A 15,663-nucleotide genomic window follows, 5' to 3' on the forward strand; every position below is an offset into this window, starting at 1 on the left:
GTTTCATCTAATTTTTCAGTAGAGAAGATAAAGAGAGAATATAAAAGACAAAAGAATGTAAAAGAACGAATAGATTCCATGTAGCTAATAACAGTTCCAGAAGGGGAAGAGAACAACTGAGCAACGGTATTTGAACGAATTACAGCTGATGTGTTTCCTGAATTAGTGAATTCTAAAATTACCTAATGTTATACATTGACTAGCTTTTTATGTCATTTTATTGCACTGGTACTAGATACGACCAAAGAAGTATTTGTATTTCAGTGGATATATTGATTCATTCATTCATTCATTCATTCAGCATTTATGGAGCACCTGCTATGTGCCAAGCCCTGTTTACACTAGAGATACAAAGGTTTTTAAAGGTTCAGAGGAGAATTTTGGCGATGAGTCTCTGTGTCACAAATTTCCCAGAAAGCTTTTAGACGGCTCAGGAGGGCCAGGGCTGGGGTAAGATGAGGGAGGCACACACCTCAGTTGTACAATTTCAGGGGCACCCAAAAGCTCAGTAGCTAAATAAAATAAATCTTGACACAATATTTTAAAAGTTAAAATTGATACAAAAATTCTCTGCAAGGAGTAAAATATCAACACTTTAAAAGCACGATCCGAAAGGGACAGATTGGGGTAACGTGAGTGAGGCTGAGCTATGCAAGGGCAGGGTCAGATCCTGCCCTTATTTAAAATTTGAAAATGCTATTCATCATAAATGGTTTTGCATTGATTTTTATTTTTTAAATGTTAGGATATTATTCATTGAGATTTTTCGGCACCCCTTAGATTTTTGCACACAAAGGCGAGCACGGCACGTGTCCCCTTCTGGTCCGCCTCTGCTGCTTAGACTGCGATAGCATTTTTGTAAGATCATGGGCTTTAGGCTCGAGGCCCGAGGTCTGATGCTGCCAGTAATGCCCAGGGTACCGACTCCTGGAACTCCCTGGACAGCCACAGCAGAGCAAGAAGGGGACCTTCAAGGGGCTGGTAAATAGTTGCCCTTTTTCCTCCTGTTCTCTTCTGTGTCCACATTTTTGCTCTCAGTACTTGCCACCTTTTCTACGTCTGATGGTTCCGAAGGGAAGGGACAGGCGCTGCTAGACTATGAGAGGGCAAGGGAGCCCTGGCCTGGAGAGAATTCCTGACGCCCTCCTCCGTTACAGGAAATGGCTTCAGGGACGAATCGGCAGAACTGCTGTGCGCGGCCCTGTCGGTGAGAAGCAGGGCGTGGGTACAGCCTAGCCACATGGGAGGTGTCCCTGGAGACCCCGGGGCCCCGGGGGGTGCTGCTGGCTAGAGGGAAATGAGGCCAGTTGCATGGTTTTGGGAGCTGGTGAGTGTTGGCACTCTGCTGATCCCGGCCAAAGCCACAGCAAATGGTCGAGCTGTTTGGCTGGCAATACAGTCTCCCAGGTATCAGCAACAGTCACCAGAACACAAACAAGAAATTGTCTGCAGGATAATAACCCTAGCTGCCCGCACTTTGGGTGAATGGGAGCCCTCCATCACACTGACCTGAGCTGATGGAAGCATTTGCAGTCACATGGAAGACCCTCATCACCTCTCTCCCCACCGGTTTTTTTTTCCTCAGGCCAATTACCGAATTCGGGATATGGACCTCAGTCACAACCAGTTCTCCGACAAGGGAGGGGAGTTCCTGGGACAGATGCTGGGTGAGTGGCCACGGAGGGAAGGGGCCGGCAAAGGAGGGGAACTTGGCAAATGATCCATCGTTGGGCTGCATCTCCTGTTTTTATTGTCATTGAGCGTTCTAATTATGCAAGTGATGTAAACTACACCCGAAATACATTTTAAATGTGGCGAGTAAAACTTTTAAATGATTAGGAGACCATGTAGAGCGAAATAATTTGCTGACCTCAGGGAGGCTAATGGTTACTACACAGGCACAATGAGTATAAACTGCAACAAAAACGATTCGTGTGTTTGACCACAATGGGTTTAAAACTGAGGATAATAAAAGATATTTTGTGGCGATGTTAAGACAACAGTGGGGGGGGGGGGTAGATATTTGCAGCGTTTGTATAATATAAAAGATTAGTGTTCAGAATGTTGATAAAAGATCCTCCAGATCAATCAGACAATGACAAACACTAAACAAAAACTCACAATGGCCAAAGCATGTGGACAGTGAAAAAAAAAAAAAGTCAAATGCCCAATCTCATTAGTAATTAGAAAAATGCCATTACTAAAACAACAAAAAGATTCCCCCTTGTCACCTACCAAAGCTGTAACATTTTCCAGCCAGAGAATATACAGTGCGGTAAACACAGGGGAGAAATCACATTCAGAAGCTGCTAGGTAAAGGCACTTTGGAGAGCGATTTGACAGTGTTTAGTGAAATTGAACATGCATGTTTTCTAGGATGCAGCAATTCACCTCTGCAGGTCTCAGAGATGCTGCCTGCCCCTCTCTCTCTCTCTCTCTCTCTCTCTCTCACACACACACACACACACACACACACACACAGATGTCTAAAGAGGTTCATTGCAAACTTATCATAAAAGAAGAAAAATAGAAAGAGCCTAAATGTTCATGCCTGGAGAAACAAGTAAACAAAGGAAGGACATTCTTAGTGGTGGGGAGCAGGTGCTAACTGAGGCGGGGTGGTGAGAGAAAGCCCCCCCGGGGAGGCAGCTTTCTTTTGAAACCTGACTGTGACGGCAGACACAGCTGTGCTAGGGCCCGGGAGCTCGACACTGCAGGCAGAAAGCACAGAGGCTGGCAGGGGGAGGCTGGCAGGGGTGAGGAGCCCGGCGGGGAGGCGGGAGCCGTGTGGCTGGAGCAGAGGGCACAGGGGCGGAGAGTCGAAAAAGAGGTCATTGAGGTGGCCTGCAGCCAGTCATGTCTGTCTTTGTGGACTCGGACACGCACAGAGTCTGGGTTGTATTCTACATGTGGTGAGGAGTCGTTGAAGGCTGTGAAGGTGGGAAGTGACATGGTTTGGTCTGTAGCTCGAGAGCTTCTGCCTGAAGAATGCAACTGAGGAGAACGAAAACGGAAGGAGGAGGCCAGTTAGGAGGTTCCAGGCAAGACAAGATAACAGCTCGGGCTACGGGAGCAGTGGTAATGGGCAGAGTGGGTGGATTCACAGCGTGTTTTGGAAGCACTCATACCTCAGCACTCATCAGCTTCAGAGCTCATCAAACCCTGCACTCATCACATTTTGATGAGAAAAAAAAAATGTTTCAGCACTCGGCGCTTGCTCGGGACTTGTCAAGCTCACTAGGACCTGTACGAGCCATGACGCTGCCCACGAGAGAAAATGCTTCATCACTCGTCGCCTCCTTGGTACTCGCCAGTTTCGGCACTCGTCACCAGCTCCGGAACACCTTAGTGACGAGTTCCGAGGCACCGCTGTAAACCCTAAAGGACTTGTTGACGTGAAGAGTGAGGGGAAGCGGAAGAGAAGGAGAGACTCGTGGTCCTCCTGTTTCAGATCCTGATTGGATGGCGGTGCCGTTTACTTAGACGGGGAAAACTCGGGGAGTCAGGGGTCCAGAGGAGCAGGATTTGGGGGCCGAGAGTTTTTTAGGGGCCATGTTGTGTGTGTGATGCCCGTGGAACACACGCGTGGAGATGTCGGGTAGGTGGTTTGCTGTGCGAGTTTGGAGGCCAGCCAGGGCTGGACAGACACATTTGGGAGCCAAAGGCACATGGGTGTGTTTAAAACCATGGGGCACGGTGGGGGCGTCTAGGCAGCCATGTGGGTGGAGCTGAGCAGGTGGCCATCGCACTGATTCCGGGTCACTCCCGCATTTTTAGGTGTTACGGAAGGGAAGGACGAGCCTGAGAAGGCGAGGTCAGTTGAGTAGCAGGGGCCACGTAAGGGAGCATTTCAAGGAGGGGAAAGTGCTCCGCGGGGTCCAGCACCGTGCTGGTGACGTGAGTGAGTATGGAGACCCGACCCAAGTGGGCCAAGTGGGCTGAGCTGCAAACGGGAGGCGGAGAAGGGGGCGCAGCAACATTAGCAACTCCAGAAGCTTGGATGAGACAAGGCTGGAACAGAAGGATGAGGTGACAGGGAGCACAGGAAAGTTTTCAAGGATGGAAAATGCTGTGAGAGGGAAAGAAGGAACTGATGGTGCCAAAGAAGGAGACACTTACAGGAGCAAAGTCCTTGAAAAGACTGGAAACCGTGGCCCCCAGGATAAGATGGCTTCAGAGAGCAGTAGGGACCTCTTATCCACCGAAGGAGGGAGGAGGTTGAGAGTGGGTGCCCGCGCGGCTGGCGGGCAGAGGCGGGCAGCACACAGCTCTCCCGCCCCACTGCTGCCTGTAGAGTGAGGCCAGGTGTCCAGCTGAGAGCGGGGCCCAGGCCGGCAGGTGTGAGGAGAGGCGAGCAGGTACAAAGCTGCATGTAGGAGGAGAACAACGTGTAAAAGAGTTGTGGGCAGTCTGCATCCCTGCCAGAAAACTTACTTTCGAACATTTAAAAACTCTTAATTTTTTAAATGAAATCAAAGGGAGACGACATTCTATTTTAAGCACTAATCATCACACTGTATACACAGCTTCTAAAATTATCATTATTAAAGTTACCAAGTAGCAAGCAATTCCCACGTGACAAGCATCATGCTCTGCATTGCACACCGGTCCTCATGACAACGCTTGCGCGGGGTAACGCCTCCGTGCCACCAGTAAGACAACAGAAGTCAGGGAGGGCGAGCAAGCCGCCCGAGGTCACACGGCAAGAGAGTTGTAAGAACAGAATGAAAGTGTACATTTTGTGGCCATTTAAGAAACGCAGGTGTGCAAGGTATAACTAAATGAGGGCATTGACCGAGAAGAGGAAATAAGGGAAAAAAAGAAGATGAGAGAGAGAGAGAAAGGGAGGAAATTTGTTCTCAAAATAGTGCAAGGTGCCGTGTGTTTTACTGAAAGTACGGCCTGGTGGCCGACGCAGAGAGAGACCCAATCGGTGCCCAACGCATTGTCCACTTAAAAACAAAACAAAAAACAACAACAAGAACAAGACAGAGCAAGGCGTTTTCCTGGGCCTGAGGCCCGATGCAGCTCCTGCCACTCAGCAAAGCTTCAGTGGTGGTTTAGCCTCCGCTTCCGTGGTGTCCTCAGCACATCCGCCCTGGCCAGACAAAAATAACGATCTGTTTCCATGGGATGTTTGGCCAACCCTATGCAGCATGTACACAAAAGCACCTTTAAGTTTTTTTAAAAGTGCAATGTCTCTGCTGACCTGGCTTCTAGGCAAGCCTGATGCCTCACGACTTCCAGTGGATCGCATCCCTAAAGCTCTCCGGGACAGAAATTCTGGAGCCACCGCTGCTCCCATGGGTCTCCATGGAAACACCACCAGGTGGCGCCGGTGCTATGCCTGTCACAACCTCCCTGGGTCCACACAACCCCTGTTTCCAGGCCACCTCCATCCACTTTCATAGTTGCAGAACATTCCACCCGGTGGCTGTTTACAAAGCACCTCACCCGTCCCCTGTGAGTCAGCAGCCTTACTCTTCTAAGCGATGCCACAGCAAACGTCTACAAGCTCGTAGCTCTTCTCACGTCCGGCCTCCTTAGGAAGAGTCTCAGAGCTGACAGCGCTGTGTGATAGGGTCGCACGAATTTTAACAGGAAGGTACCTGTGACCAGATGATCTTTGCCAAATAAATAATACTAACTTGCTTGCCACCTCCAATGCACGAGTGCGATTGTTTTACTTCATCGGCACCATCCCTGGAAATCACCTTACGATCTTGTACGTAAGTGATTTTGTGCTTGTGAAGAGCGTTACCTCGGTGTTTCCCTCTTCCCGAGCACCGTTGAGTGGCCCTCATCCCCGTGGCGTGGGTTCCGCCAGCCCTGAGAGCGGGTTTTCTGGGTCGCAGGGGAGGCTCAGTGGGCCCCGCTTCTCCCCCAGCCCTCAACGTAGGCCTCGTGTCGCTGGATCTGAGCTGGAATCACTTCTGCTCACGGGCAGCAGTGGCCTTGTGCAGCGGCCTCCGGGTAAGGCGCTCCCCGGGAGTGACTTGCTGAGCCCCGGGGCGGGGTGGGGTGGGGGTGCGGGGAGAGGTCCTGCCCCGCCCTCTCCAACCTCTCCCTGGTGGTCACCACTGACTGGGGGGTGGTTACTGAGCTCCCGTCGAGTGCTCCTCGCATAGCTGGTCTCGCTCTCACAATGCCTGGATGCTCGTTACTCTTTGGTATAAATCCCATCTGGGAAAATTCACCCTGCTGGGTCCTACGTGGCATCTTTGGGGGTCTCTCAAGAGAGAAATTTTATTATGGGGTAAGGAAGGATTAGACCCCAAAAAGAATGAGTCTCAGGAATACTTGAGCCTCTGAGCCCAGCTGAGAGGGATCCAGACAGATCTAGCAAGGACCCTTCTCCCGGGGACCACCGAGCTCCCAGTTGGGAGGCCAGCAGGGGGGAGAAGGCAACCTTGGTGCTGGTGCTCTTCTCCCCCCGCCCTGGAGTCTAACGTGACCCTGAAGACCCTGGACCTCTCCATGAATGGCTTTGGGAATGAGGGGGCTGCGGCCTTCGGGGAGGCCCTCAGACTCAACGGCTCCCTGGCCTACGTGGACATCAGTGCCAATAACATCAGCAATGAGGGGATCTCCAAGATCGGCAGGGGGCTGGAGATGAATGAGAGCATCAAAGTCCTGAAGGTAAAGTCTTCGCATAGCTGGGCACGGCTGCTTGTTTTGCATGTGCATCAGTGTATGTGTCCGTGCATCTGTGTGCGTCCATGTGTGTGCATATTGTGTGTGTGTGTGTGTGTGTGTGTGTGTGTGTGTCGGGATGGCGGCAGCAGGGTGATGGCGGCACTGGGTGTGGCTAGGAAAATCACCGGGAAAATCCCCTGGCGCTGCACCTGTACACGTAGTCTCGGCTGTCTTGTGTTGTGAACCCAGCGCCGCCCTCTGCCCTCACTGGTGCAGGCACAGCAGTCATCTCAAACTGACTGGTCCTCCCTCCTCCTCTCCGAGTCTCCTTCAAGCCCTTGAGCATCAGCCTGACTTCCCCCCTTCCCTCATCAACTGTCCTCCAGCTCAGACCCTCCCCGCGTGGGCGCCTGCTGTCCAACTCCAGTGCCCTCAGCCCTGTGTGCTTCTCTGACCTCAGTTTACCCCGTGCTTCCCCTCTCTCCACCCAAGGCCTCCGGGCCCCCTGTCACCCCCCTCGTCCAGTCCTGCCGGAGCCTTGCTCGCGCCTGCCCGGAGGACCTGCGGCACTCTCTCTCTCTCTGTCCCCCTGGCTGCTGTCCCCCATTGGCCGTCACTGCTCCCTGCCGCCCAGCGCAGCTCCAGCAGCAGTTCCTCGGGGACCCCTGCCGGAGCCACAGAGCCTTGTGTACCCCACCAGGGGGAACTGGCCAGAATTTCTCTTGACGTGCTCGTGTGAATGACAGTCTGTCTCCGACGAGGGTGAGAGCGTCGTGAGGACAGGGACCGTGCTGAGTGTTGCCCATTATCACACACACCCCTTGTGCCCAGCAGAGTGCTGGGCATATAGTAGGTGCCCAGTGAAATTGTGTTAAATGAATGAATACATATTTCATTTTAAATTAATTTGCTTATAAATGTGAGTTAATAACATAGAAGCCTCTGGGAAGTCGGAAAACGGATGAAAGAGGAGGCCCCCCCTTTGCCCCCCGCCCCCACGAGCCAGGTCCTGTGCCAGGTGATTTGCCTCCTTCCTCCCAGCCTGACCCCCCGGAGTGGGCTCCACTTCTCAGGAGGGAGGCCTGGGGCTCAGTGCTTGGCTGGGGCCCCACGGCCAACCGTGGGCAGAGGGAAGCCTGGGCAACCTGGCCTTTCCACGGCGACTCCGACTCCTGGGAGACGTGGGGGTGGCTCAGAGCGACCACAGAGGCGAGGGAGGGCCCTGGTGTAAGAAGAATGGCCGTCAGGAATCAGTGAGGATGAGCTGCCAGCGGAGAGGCCAACCTCCTTAGAGCTGCTCGGGTGACAGAGGAAGTCAGTCCGCCTCCGATCAGGAGAGGGAACGGGTGACTGGAGCCGAGCCCAGCCCAGCCCAGTCCAGCTGCCCCTCTAGTGACCGGGACAGCAGAGGCTCCGTCCTGGCAGGGCCGGGACCCAGCGGAACTCGGAGAAGAGAGACGGACCCCGCCTCAGTGCAAGCTTCCCTCAAGGGAAGTTCAGAGACCCTGAATTTTAAAGACTGAAAAGTCACCGCAGCAGAAGGGCCGCAAAGGCTGTTCCCGGGTATGAGGACATAGGGAAGTTTAACATGTTTTTTGGCCTACTTCAATTTTTTTCTACAGTGGGCATTTTCTACAGTGGGTATTTACTATGACCAAGCATAGTAAATACATTTTAATTGTTTGAAATGTTTTTAAAAGTGAGAAAGAGAAGAGCTTAAATTATAACTCAGCTGCATCACAGGTGGAAGCCATGTCAATTTGGCCACCGGAATGATGACTCTCCACACGCCGCCCCTGCCCTCCTTTCCCTAATCTTGGGAAAAGAATCCCCCCGGGGAAGTGAGGCAGGCAAAGGATTGTAGGCGCTAAGCCCGGTGAGGGCAGGGCGCAAGCCTGTCTTTTCTCACTGGAACACATCAGAGCCTGGGAAGCAGCTGACACGTAGTGGGTCCTCCATAAAAGCTTCAGCCTGTCTCATCATGAAACCGCCCAACTGAGAGCCTTCAATAACAACAACTAACGTTCATTGGCTGCTTACTATCCACCATGCACTCTTTTGAACACTCTGCTTGAACTGATTTATTGAATCCTCAGAGCAGCCCGAGGCGATAGGTGTGCAGTGGTCGGGGAATTCATGCAAGGCCAGAAAGCTAGTAAGCAGAGCCACGGGCTCCACGTTCCCAGCTGTCAGCCTCCACACCACCCTCGGTGGCTCCCGGCACCACTGGGACAATGCCCTGCGTCCTTAGTGGGGCCCACAGGGCCCTCTGGGGTCTGGCCAGCTCTGCAGCCTCGTTTTCTCAGCTCCTGCTCGAGGAACACTTGCTGCCGCCCAGACGCCTCCGCTCCTTGGCGCTTGCGGACCCCAGTCTTCTGGGCTGAACCTGTTCTCTCCTCTGGTCCTGCCCTCACCCCCGCCCCTTCCTCGTACCTCCCCAACCCCCATGTGTCCCGCAAGCCTCTGTGCGGCTGTCCTCCCCTCTGTACCAGAGGCCCTGTTCCTGGTCCTACAAATACCAGTGTGGACCCCGCCCCTGTCATCACCATACTTCTGATGCCATTTACTCGCTCGCCGGTGTCCACATCTAGAGCACAAGCTAACCCGACGGCAGAGACCTTCTTCTCATTTCTGCCTGTGCCTCCCTCTGCATGTGACCCAGCAACCGGCACGCAGCAGGCCCCAGCAAATGTTTGTTGCATGGATGGATGGGCAGTGAGGCAGGCAGTGGGCTGATGGATGCGTGGGTGGCTGGCTGGCTGAACAGTAAGGTGGACAGGCCCACAGACAGACAGGGAGCCAGGTGCTTACCAAGAAGTCTGGGTGGGGGACAGAGGTGGTCACTTGATGGAGAGAAATGGAAGCTGGGCCCCGAGCCAGCCTCCCCGGTCCCCATCTCAGCCTCCCCCCGTCTTGCTCCCCTTCCCACAGCTGTTCCTGAACCCCATGAGCATAGACGGGGCTATCATCCTCATCATGTGCATCAAGAGGAACCCCAGGTCCAGGATGGAAAAGCTCGACATTTCCGTAAGTAACTGAACGGTGACTGTTCGCGCAGTCGCCATGGCCACCCTCAGAGGCCCTCACGCAAATGCTCCAGGAAAAAGTCACTCCTTTCCGAGTACAGCTCTGCCCCTCCGGGGGCCCGTTCCATAGGAGTAGCCCTGCAGCCAGTACAGCGAAGCGTGAAGTCGCTGACCAGGTCCTGGGAACCCGGGATCTGAGCGCAGGGGTGGGGGGAAACGCAGGGAAGAGGCAGGAGGACCCCAGGACACAGTCGCTCATGTCAGCTTGGCTGCTGGATGGCCCTGGACCCCAGAATGGTCCCAGAATCACAGGACTTCTCGAATCTGAGTAGTAAAACATGGATGAACTTGTGTTTTCATTTCGTAACTAGCCTACTCTACTCGGAGCAGTATTTGAGAGTAAAAAAAAAAAAAAAAAATCCCTTGATGGATGAAAAAGCCCTGAGGAAGTGACTTCAGGCTGCCAGGTACCCTCACCAGCATCATCCTGAAGGGTGCACTGATCATGACTCTACCCTGTGCTCGTCTGCCCTTTCATACTCTTTCACTCCCCTGAAGTGACTGCACCTGCAGGCTCGTTCGCTCCTACCCCTGGGAGGCAGGTCCCACGGCTGCTGCAGCCGCGTACCACGAACTGGGTGGGTCAAACACACGGATGTATTGTCTCACCGTTCTGGAAGCTAGAAGTCCAAGGCGAAGGCGTGGGCAGGGTCGGCTGCTCCTGAGGGTTCTGAGGGAGAATCTGCTCCCTGCCTCCCTGCTAACGTCTGGCGGCTGTTGGCAACGCTGGCCTTCCTCCGCTGCTGATGCGACAACCCCAGTCTCCGCCTCTGAGCTCACCTGGCGTTCTCCCTGTGTGCCTGTCTGTCTCCACACCCAAACGTCCCCTTTTCATAAGGGCACCAGTCGTATTGGAGCAGACCCACCCGAGAGACCTCGTCGTGACTCAGAGACCCTGTTTCCCAGTAAGGTCAGGTTCACAGGTGCTGGGGGTTAGCGCTGCAACATCAGTTTTGGGTGGGGACGCAGTTCAACCCACAACAGAACTGTTCCTCGTTTTCCCATTGTCCATATAATGAAGCTGAAACAGAGGTCGGTTAGGTCACTCGCTGGCCCAGGACCACACACACAGCCGGTGAGCACCACAGCGAGCAGCAAACCCAGGGCGTCTGCCTCCCGCGCCAGAGTTCTGAAAAGGCGTGGTGGTACGTTTCCAAACGCCACGCCGACGTGATGTGTTGCTCAGATGTCAATGCCTTGCGATGATATCAGTGATGATGTTTGTTGAATATTTAAACCCAAGCTCCTTGGAATCGAAGCCTAAGAAAATTTTCAACTTCATGTTTGCCACAGATTATCAAACATTGTAAATACCTACTTTCTTTTCACTGGGTCCCCCTCACCCCTCCCTCCCTGCCCCAGGCTCCTGGTACTCACAAGTCTTTATCCTCCTCCGAGGTCTCTCTCCAGCCTCACCCCCAGCTCTGCCCTTGCAACCACCATGCTCCCCTTGCTCCCTCCCCACCCTGCCTCTGGGCCTCAGCCACGGGTCCAGGTTTGGGGGGTATTTAGTTTGCCCTCCCACAGAGCTGGATGGAAGGCATGGACCCAGGCACGGCCTTGGTGTGTCCGAGGGCATGTTGGAAACGGTGCTGTCCAGGCCCCAGTGGCATACACACCCGTGCGCGGGGATCGCATTGCTGCTTAACAACCTTCCAGAACAAGTGGGTCGGAATTAGCCTTTTGTCAGTTATGCTGCCATAACTCTAAGAGGTGCTGGAATTCCTTCATTGTAGGTGCTTCTAGAACTTTCTCTAGAATATCTACAGAGGGGAGGGGTAAGTCTTCAGCCCTTAAGCATGGGTTTAACTCTTTGGAAGGTGAGAAATACTCAGAATCACATCTGAGGAGTGGAGCAGGTCGACCAAAGCTGTGAGGTCAGGTTTGATCAAACGCTATTTCACGGCACACGTTTTCTCCCGTGGCCTGTGACCCAGCGCCGCGGGCACTGCCTCGGGGGAGCTCCCAGCACGTTTCGAGCCGCGCCCAGGGTGGGAGCCAGGGGTTCTCTTCCAGGGCCCCCGCTCCGCAGTCCAGCACTGGTGAGACAGGGACAGGTCCCAGGGCCACTCTGCGGCCCCCTCGCCACATCTCATCTGTCAAACAGAGACTGACGCCTGCCATCAGGGGGCGGCGCTGAGGTGACAGCGTGTGACACGTCCCCAGCACTCACCTAGAACATCTGGTGGATCAGCTGGGAAACCCACGGGTTAAACCACGAGCTCTAAGACGCGGGAGCCACCCCAGTCTGGGAGCAGCACTGCAGGGCAACCTGGAGAAGACGGAACCCTCGGGCTTTGATGTGGGCGGGGACAGCGTGTGGGCTGGGCGATGGCAGTGCTGGTGCCCCCACCGTGATGGGTCCCCTCTGCCCCTGCCTCAGAACGTGATGGTGTCCGAGCAGTTTGTGAAAATATTGGACGGGGTGTACGCCGTGCACCCCCAGCTGGACGTGACCTACAAGGCAGTCCAAGGCCTCTCTGTCAAGAGCACCTTCTTCCTGCAGACGAACCCCATGAAACTGATCCAGGTAAGCCCCTGCTTTCCTCTCAGACCCCTGGGGGCCCCCTGCAGACAGCCGCCCTCTGGCTCCCATCAGCAACCCAGAGTCTCCCCTCCCGCAAAGGGCACAACCCTCTCCGACAAGGAATGGCTCGGACATGGAATATTCCCCATGGATTTTGGACTCCTCACAGAAAGGAATAGCTCAGAACTGGCTGGAGTGGGAGGGGCTTGGAACAGGAAGGTCCTACCAGCCCTTGCTGTTGTAGGACCAAAGGCAAATTACTGAAGCTTTCTGTACCTCACCCTCTTCACCTGGAAGATGGGCTGCTGTGCAGATAAATTCTATAACATGCATGCATTGATTAGAACAATGCCTGGCATATAGCAAGCACCCAATAAATGTGGGCTCTTTCCAATAGCTGGTAAGGATGCCAAGCAAGACACCCTTATGGTCAGGACAGGGCAGCTCTTTAGTGGTTTCAGCAAAAGAGGGACCCTCAGCCTAAGGTGGCTCAGTTGGTTGGGTATCATCCAACATGGCAAAAGGTCGATGGTTCGATTCCTGGTCAGGACACGTACCTGGGTTGGGGATTCAGTTCCCGGTTTGGGTAGGTACAAGAGGCAACAGATTGGTGTTTTTCTCCCTCTCTTTCTCCCTCCCTTCCCCCTTCTTTAAAAATAAATGAATAGCACTAGCTGGTGTGGCTCAGCAGATTGAGTGCCACCCTGAGAACCAAAGGGTCACCGGTTTGATTCCCAGTCTGGGCACATGCCTGGGTTGTGGGCCAGGTCCCAGGTAGGGGGTACATGAGAGGCAACCACACACTGATGTTTCTCTCCCTCTCTTTCTCCTTCCCTTCCCCTCTCTCTAAAAATAAATAAATATTTTTTTTTCTTTTAAAAAGGTGTTACCTCTGGATGGTGGGATCGGATTTATGGATTACTTTTCATTTTCTTCTTTCTACTAATCTGAAATTACCTTACAGTGTGAGTGGGTAATATTTTTGAAATGAAGACAGTGACATATTATATTTAAAATACTCTGACACGGTACTTCTCCATAAGTGTGTGAAATGATGAGAATTCAAAGAATTCCGAGAGCCAGTCCTGCCCACTGCACAACACGTTTGCGGTTTGGTCTTCCGGACTGGGAGCTAAGGACAGCCCACCCACCGTCCATGATGCTCCGCCCACAGTGCACCATCCACGTGGTCTTAGCAGAGGCAATGTCAGAACTAAATAACACACGTGATCACGATCACAGCCCGATGCCCTCCGTGCCAGGGGACCTTCACAGCATCAGCCTGGATAGGAAGGACTCTTGGTCCTAAGTGACTTGAACACCCAGCACACTCTAGCTCCTGGGTCCGCCTTGTCACACTCACCCCCGGCCCGCTAGGTCTGGGTCCAGGTGGCCCTTTGGTGGGAGGGGAGAGGAAGGAAAGTTGTTACACAGGTTATGAGGTCAAGTGTTTGCTCCTGGTGTCTCCTGCTTCTCTCAGAGCTATGCGGACCAGAACAAAATCACGATCTTGGACTTCTTCAAGAGCTTGAACCCCACTGGGACCATAAGGATGTCGATGGGCGAATTCTGGAAAGTCATGATACAGGTGTGCTGATCTCTAGCAGCCGTGGGCACTCTGCGTGTGTGTGCAAGTGTGTGCGTGTGTGTGCGTGTGTGTGTGTGCATGTGTGTGGTGGGGCAGGGGTTGCCCGGAGAGCAGGTGGGCCGAGACCCCCATTAACCTCGCCTGTTCCATTCACCTCTGCAGCAGAACAAGGTCCCCCTAAACCGGTTCCAGCTCAGGGAGCTAACAAAGCGGCTGGATAACAAGAAAGGCATGGTGGACTTCAGGTCAGCGCAGGCCCAGTGGCCGACCCCCACCCACCGTCTGTCCCGGGCAGGCCCTCGGTTCTCTATAAGGCACCTTGGCTGGGTTGGCCCGAGCTCTTGGGGCCACACTGTCTGCATTTTATGTCCCTTGCCTAGCAGGCTGCCCTTGCCCCATCCCAGGGCTGGCCCCACTGTTTACCCTCCTGCTCATCTTCCATTGGCTCACTCAGCCCAGCGTCAGCCTCCCCTGCATGCTGCGGGATGCCGGCCAGGTTCTGGGGACGCAGTGCTCACAGCAGATAGGAAGTGACACAAAGGAGCACAGAGTTACACCCTGGCATGGTGAAAGGGGTTTGGGAGTATGCACAAGGTACCACGGCAGCCCAAAGAGGAGGTGTCACTCAGACAGGGGATGTCACATAGACAAAGACGGGAGGGCAGAGGGATGTCAAGTACCAAGTCCTGAAATGTGAGCCGCACGCGGCACACTGGGGACGGCTGCTGTAGCTTTAGGAATGGCTTTGGGAATGAGGCTGAAGTCCTCGAAGCAGGTAGGAAAGGACTATGATGATGATAATTACAATGATATCCAACACCCGTGAATCCTTACCACGTGCCAAGGACTCCGCCAGTCGCCAAACAGGCACAGGTGCTGGACTCTCGCGGGACCCAGTGGCGGTGCTGGTCTCAGCCCTGTGCTGTAAGTGATGAACTCGAGCTTTAGAGAAGGAAAGCACCGGAGTGAAGTGCTCACCGCCGGAAAGGACACGGTGGCCGTGGAACCCAGGTCTGTGTGGTGCCAGAACGTGCTCCGCCACGCTAGACCTCCCCGCTGAATCCACAGCACCCCGCCGGGTCTGCGGGTTGGGGCACCCGCCGGGCCCCACACTTCGTGTCTCGCAATGTCCTTAGGGAGCTCCATCAGAGGAGCGCCCCCTCTGGTCCTGCCCGGAAAGACGTCCGCAATACCCCTGTCCTGTGCCTCCGTCAGCACCGCCCACGGGGAGGAGCCACTGTGCAGACAGGGAGGGCAGTGTGGCCCACCTGCAAACCCTGCTCTTAGGAAGGGCGTGGCCATTCGCGGGGCTCTCAGTCTCCAAGTCTTTAGAGTGGGGCGGTAGCCACAGCATCCAAGAGGGTTTTGTACAGATCGAGTAGGGATTGTGCACATCAGGAGCTGTCATGCAGCGAGGGGGGCCCTCAAGGATGGCTCAGGCCTGTACACCATCCCCCACCCGTCCCTCTGTCCTGAACCCCTCCCCCCCACCCCGCCCTCCCGGAAGTGGAGCCTCCTGTTCTTTGGGACACCGGTGGGAAGCGCCCGAGGCAGAGGTCAAGAGACCAGGTTCCGGATCCAGTAAACCCTCCAGCTTTGTAGACAAGGTCACCTGGGGATCAAGAGACAGTACCGGGGTCACACCCTGCGGCTCTGTTGGTTCTGCCTCAAGGGCAGAGTTGTGATTTCCATTGTTGCATGAGTTTTTATTTTCACTTACTGCTACAAATGACACCTACATATAAAAATTCTACATCCACAGAAGGAGAGTAAGAAGAAAATGTAGTGTTTTTCGCACCCTCTCCCCCAGTTCGCCCGGCTCCCAG

At 54.1% G+C, this 15,663-nt stretch overlaps 2 protein-coding genes across 2 annotated transcripts in view; one reads left to right on the forward strand and one right to left on the reverse strand.

Moving 5' to 3' along the window:
* The window catches only part of ANGEL1 (angel homolog 1), a 52,774-nt gene that overhangs the window by 35,918 nt on the left and 1,193 nt on the right, over positions 1 to 15,663 (reverse strand). The gene's annotated exons all lie outside the window — the stretch shown is intronic.
* The window catches only part of LRRC74A (leucine rich repeat containing 74A), a 36,877-nt gene that overhangs the window by 10,081 nt on the left and 11,133 nt on the right, over positions 1 to 15,663 (forward strand). Inside the window, 8 exon segments of the mRNA XM_036017509.1 lie at positions 1,158 to 1,207; positions 1,586 to 1,667; positions 5,888 to 5,973; positions 6,445 to 6,639; positions 9,568 to 9,663; positions 12,106 to 12,252; positions 13,730 to 13,837; positions 14,000 to 14,082. Of these exon segments, the coding sequence (XP_035873402.1) occupies positions 1,158 to 1,207; positions 1,586 to 1,667; positions 5,888 to 5,973; positions 6,445 to 6,639; positions 9,568 to 9,663; positions 12,106 to 12,252; positions 13,730 to 13,837; positions 14,000 to 14,082 (847 nt within the window).

Source organism: Phyllostomus discolor, chromosome 1 (assembly GCF_004126475.2).
Source record: "Phyllostomus discolor isolate MPI-MPIP mPhyDis1 chromosome 1, mPhyDis1.pri.v3, whole genome shotgun sequence".
Classification (NCBI taxonomy): Eukaryota; Metazoa; Chordata; class Mammalia; order Chiroptera; family Phyllostomidae; genus Phyllostomus; species Phyllostomus discolor.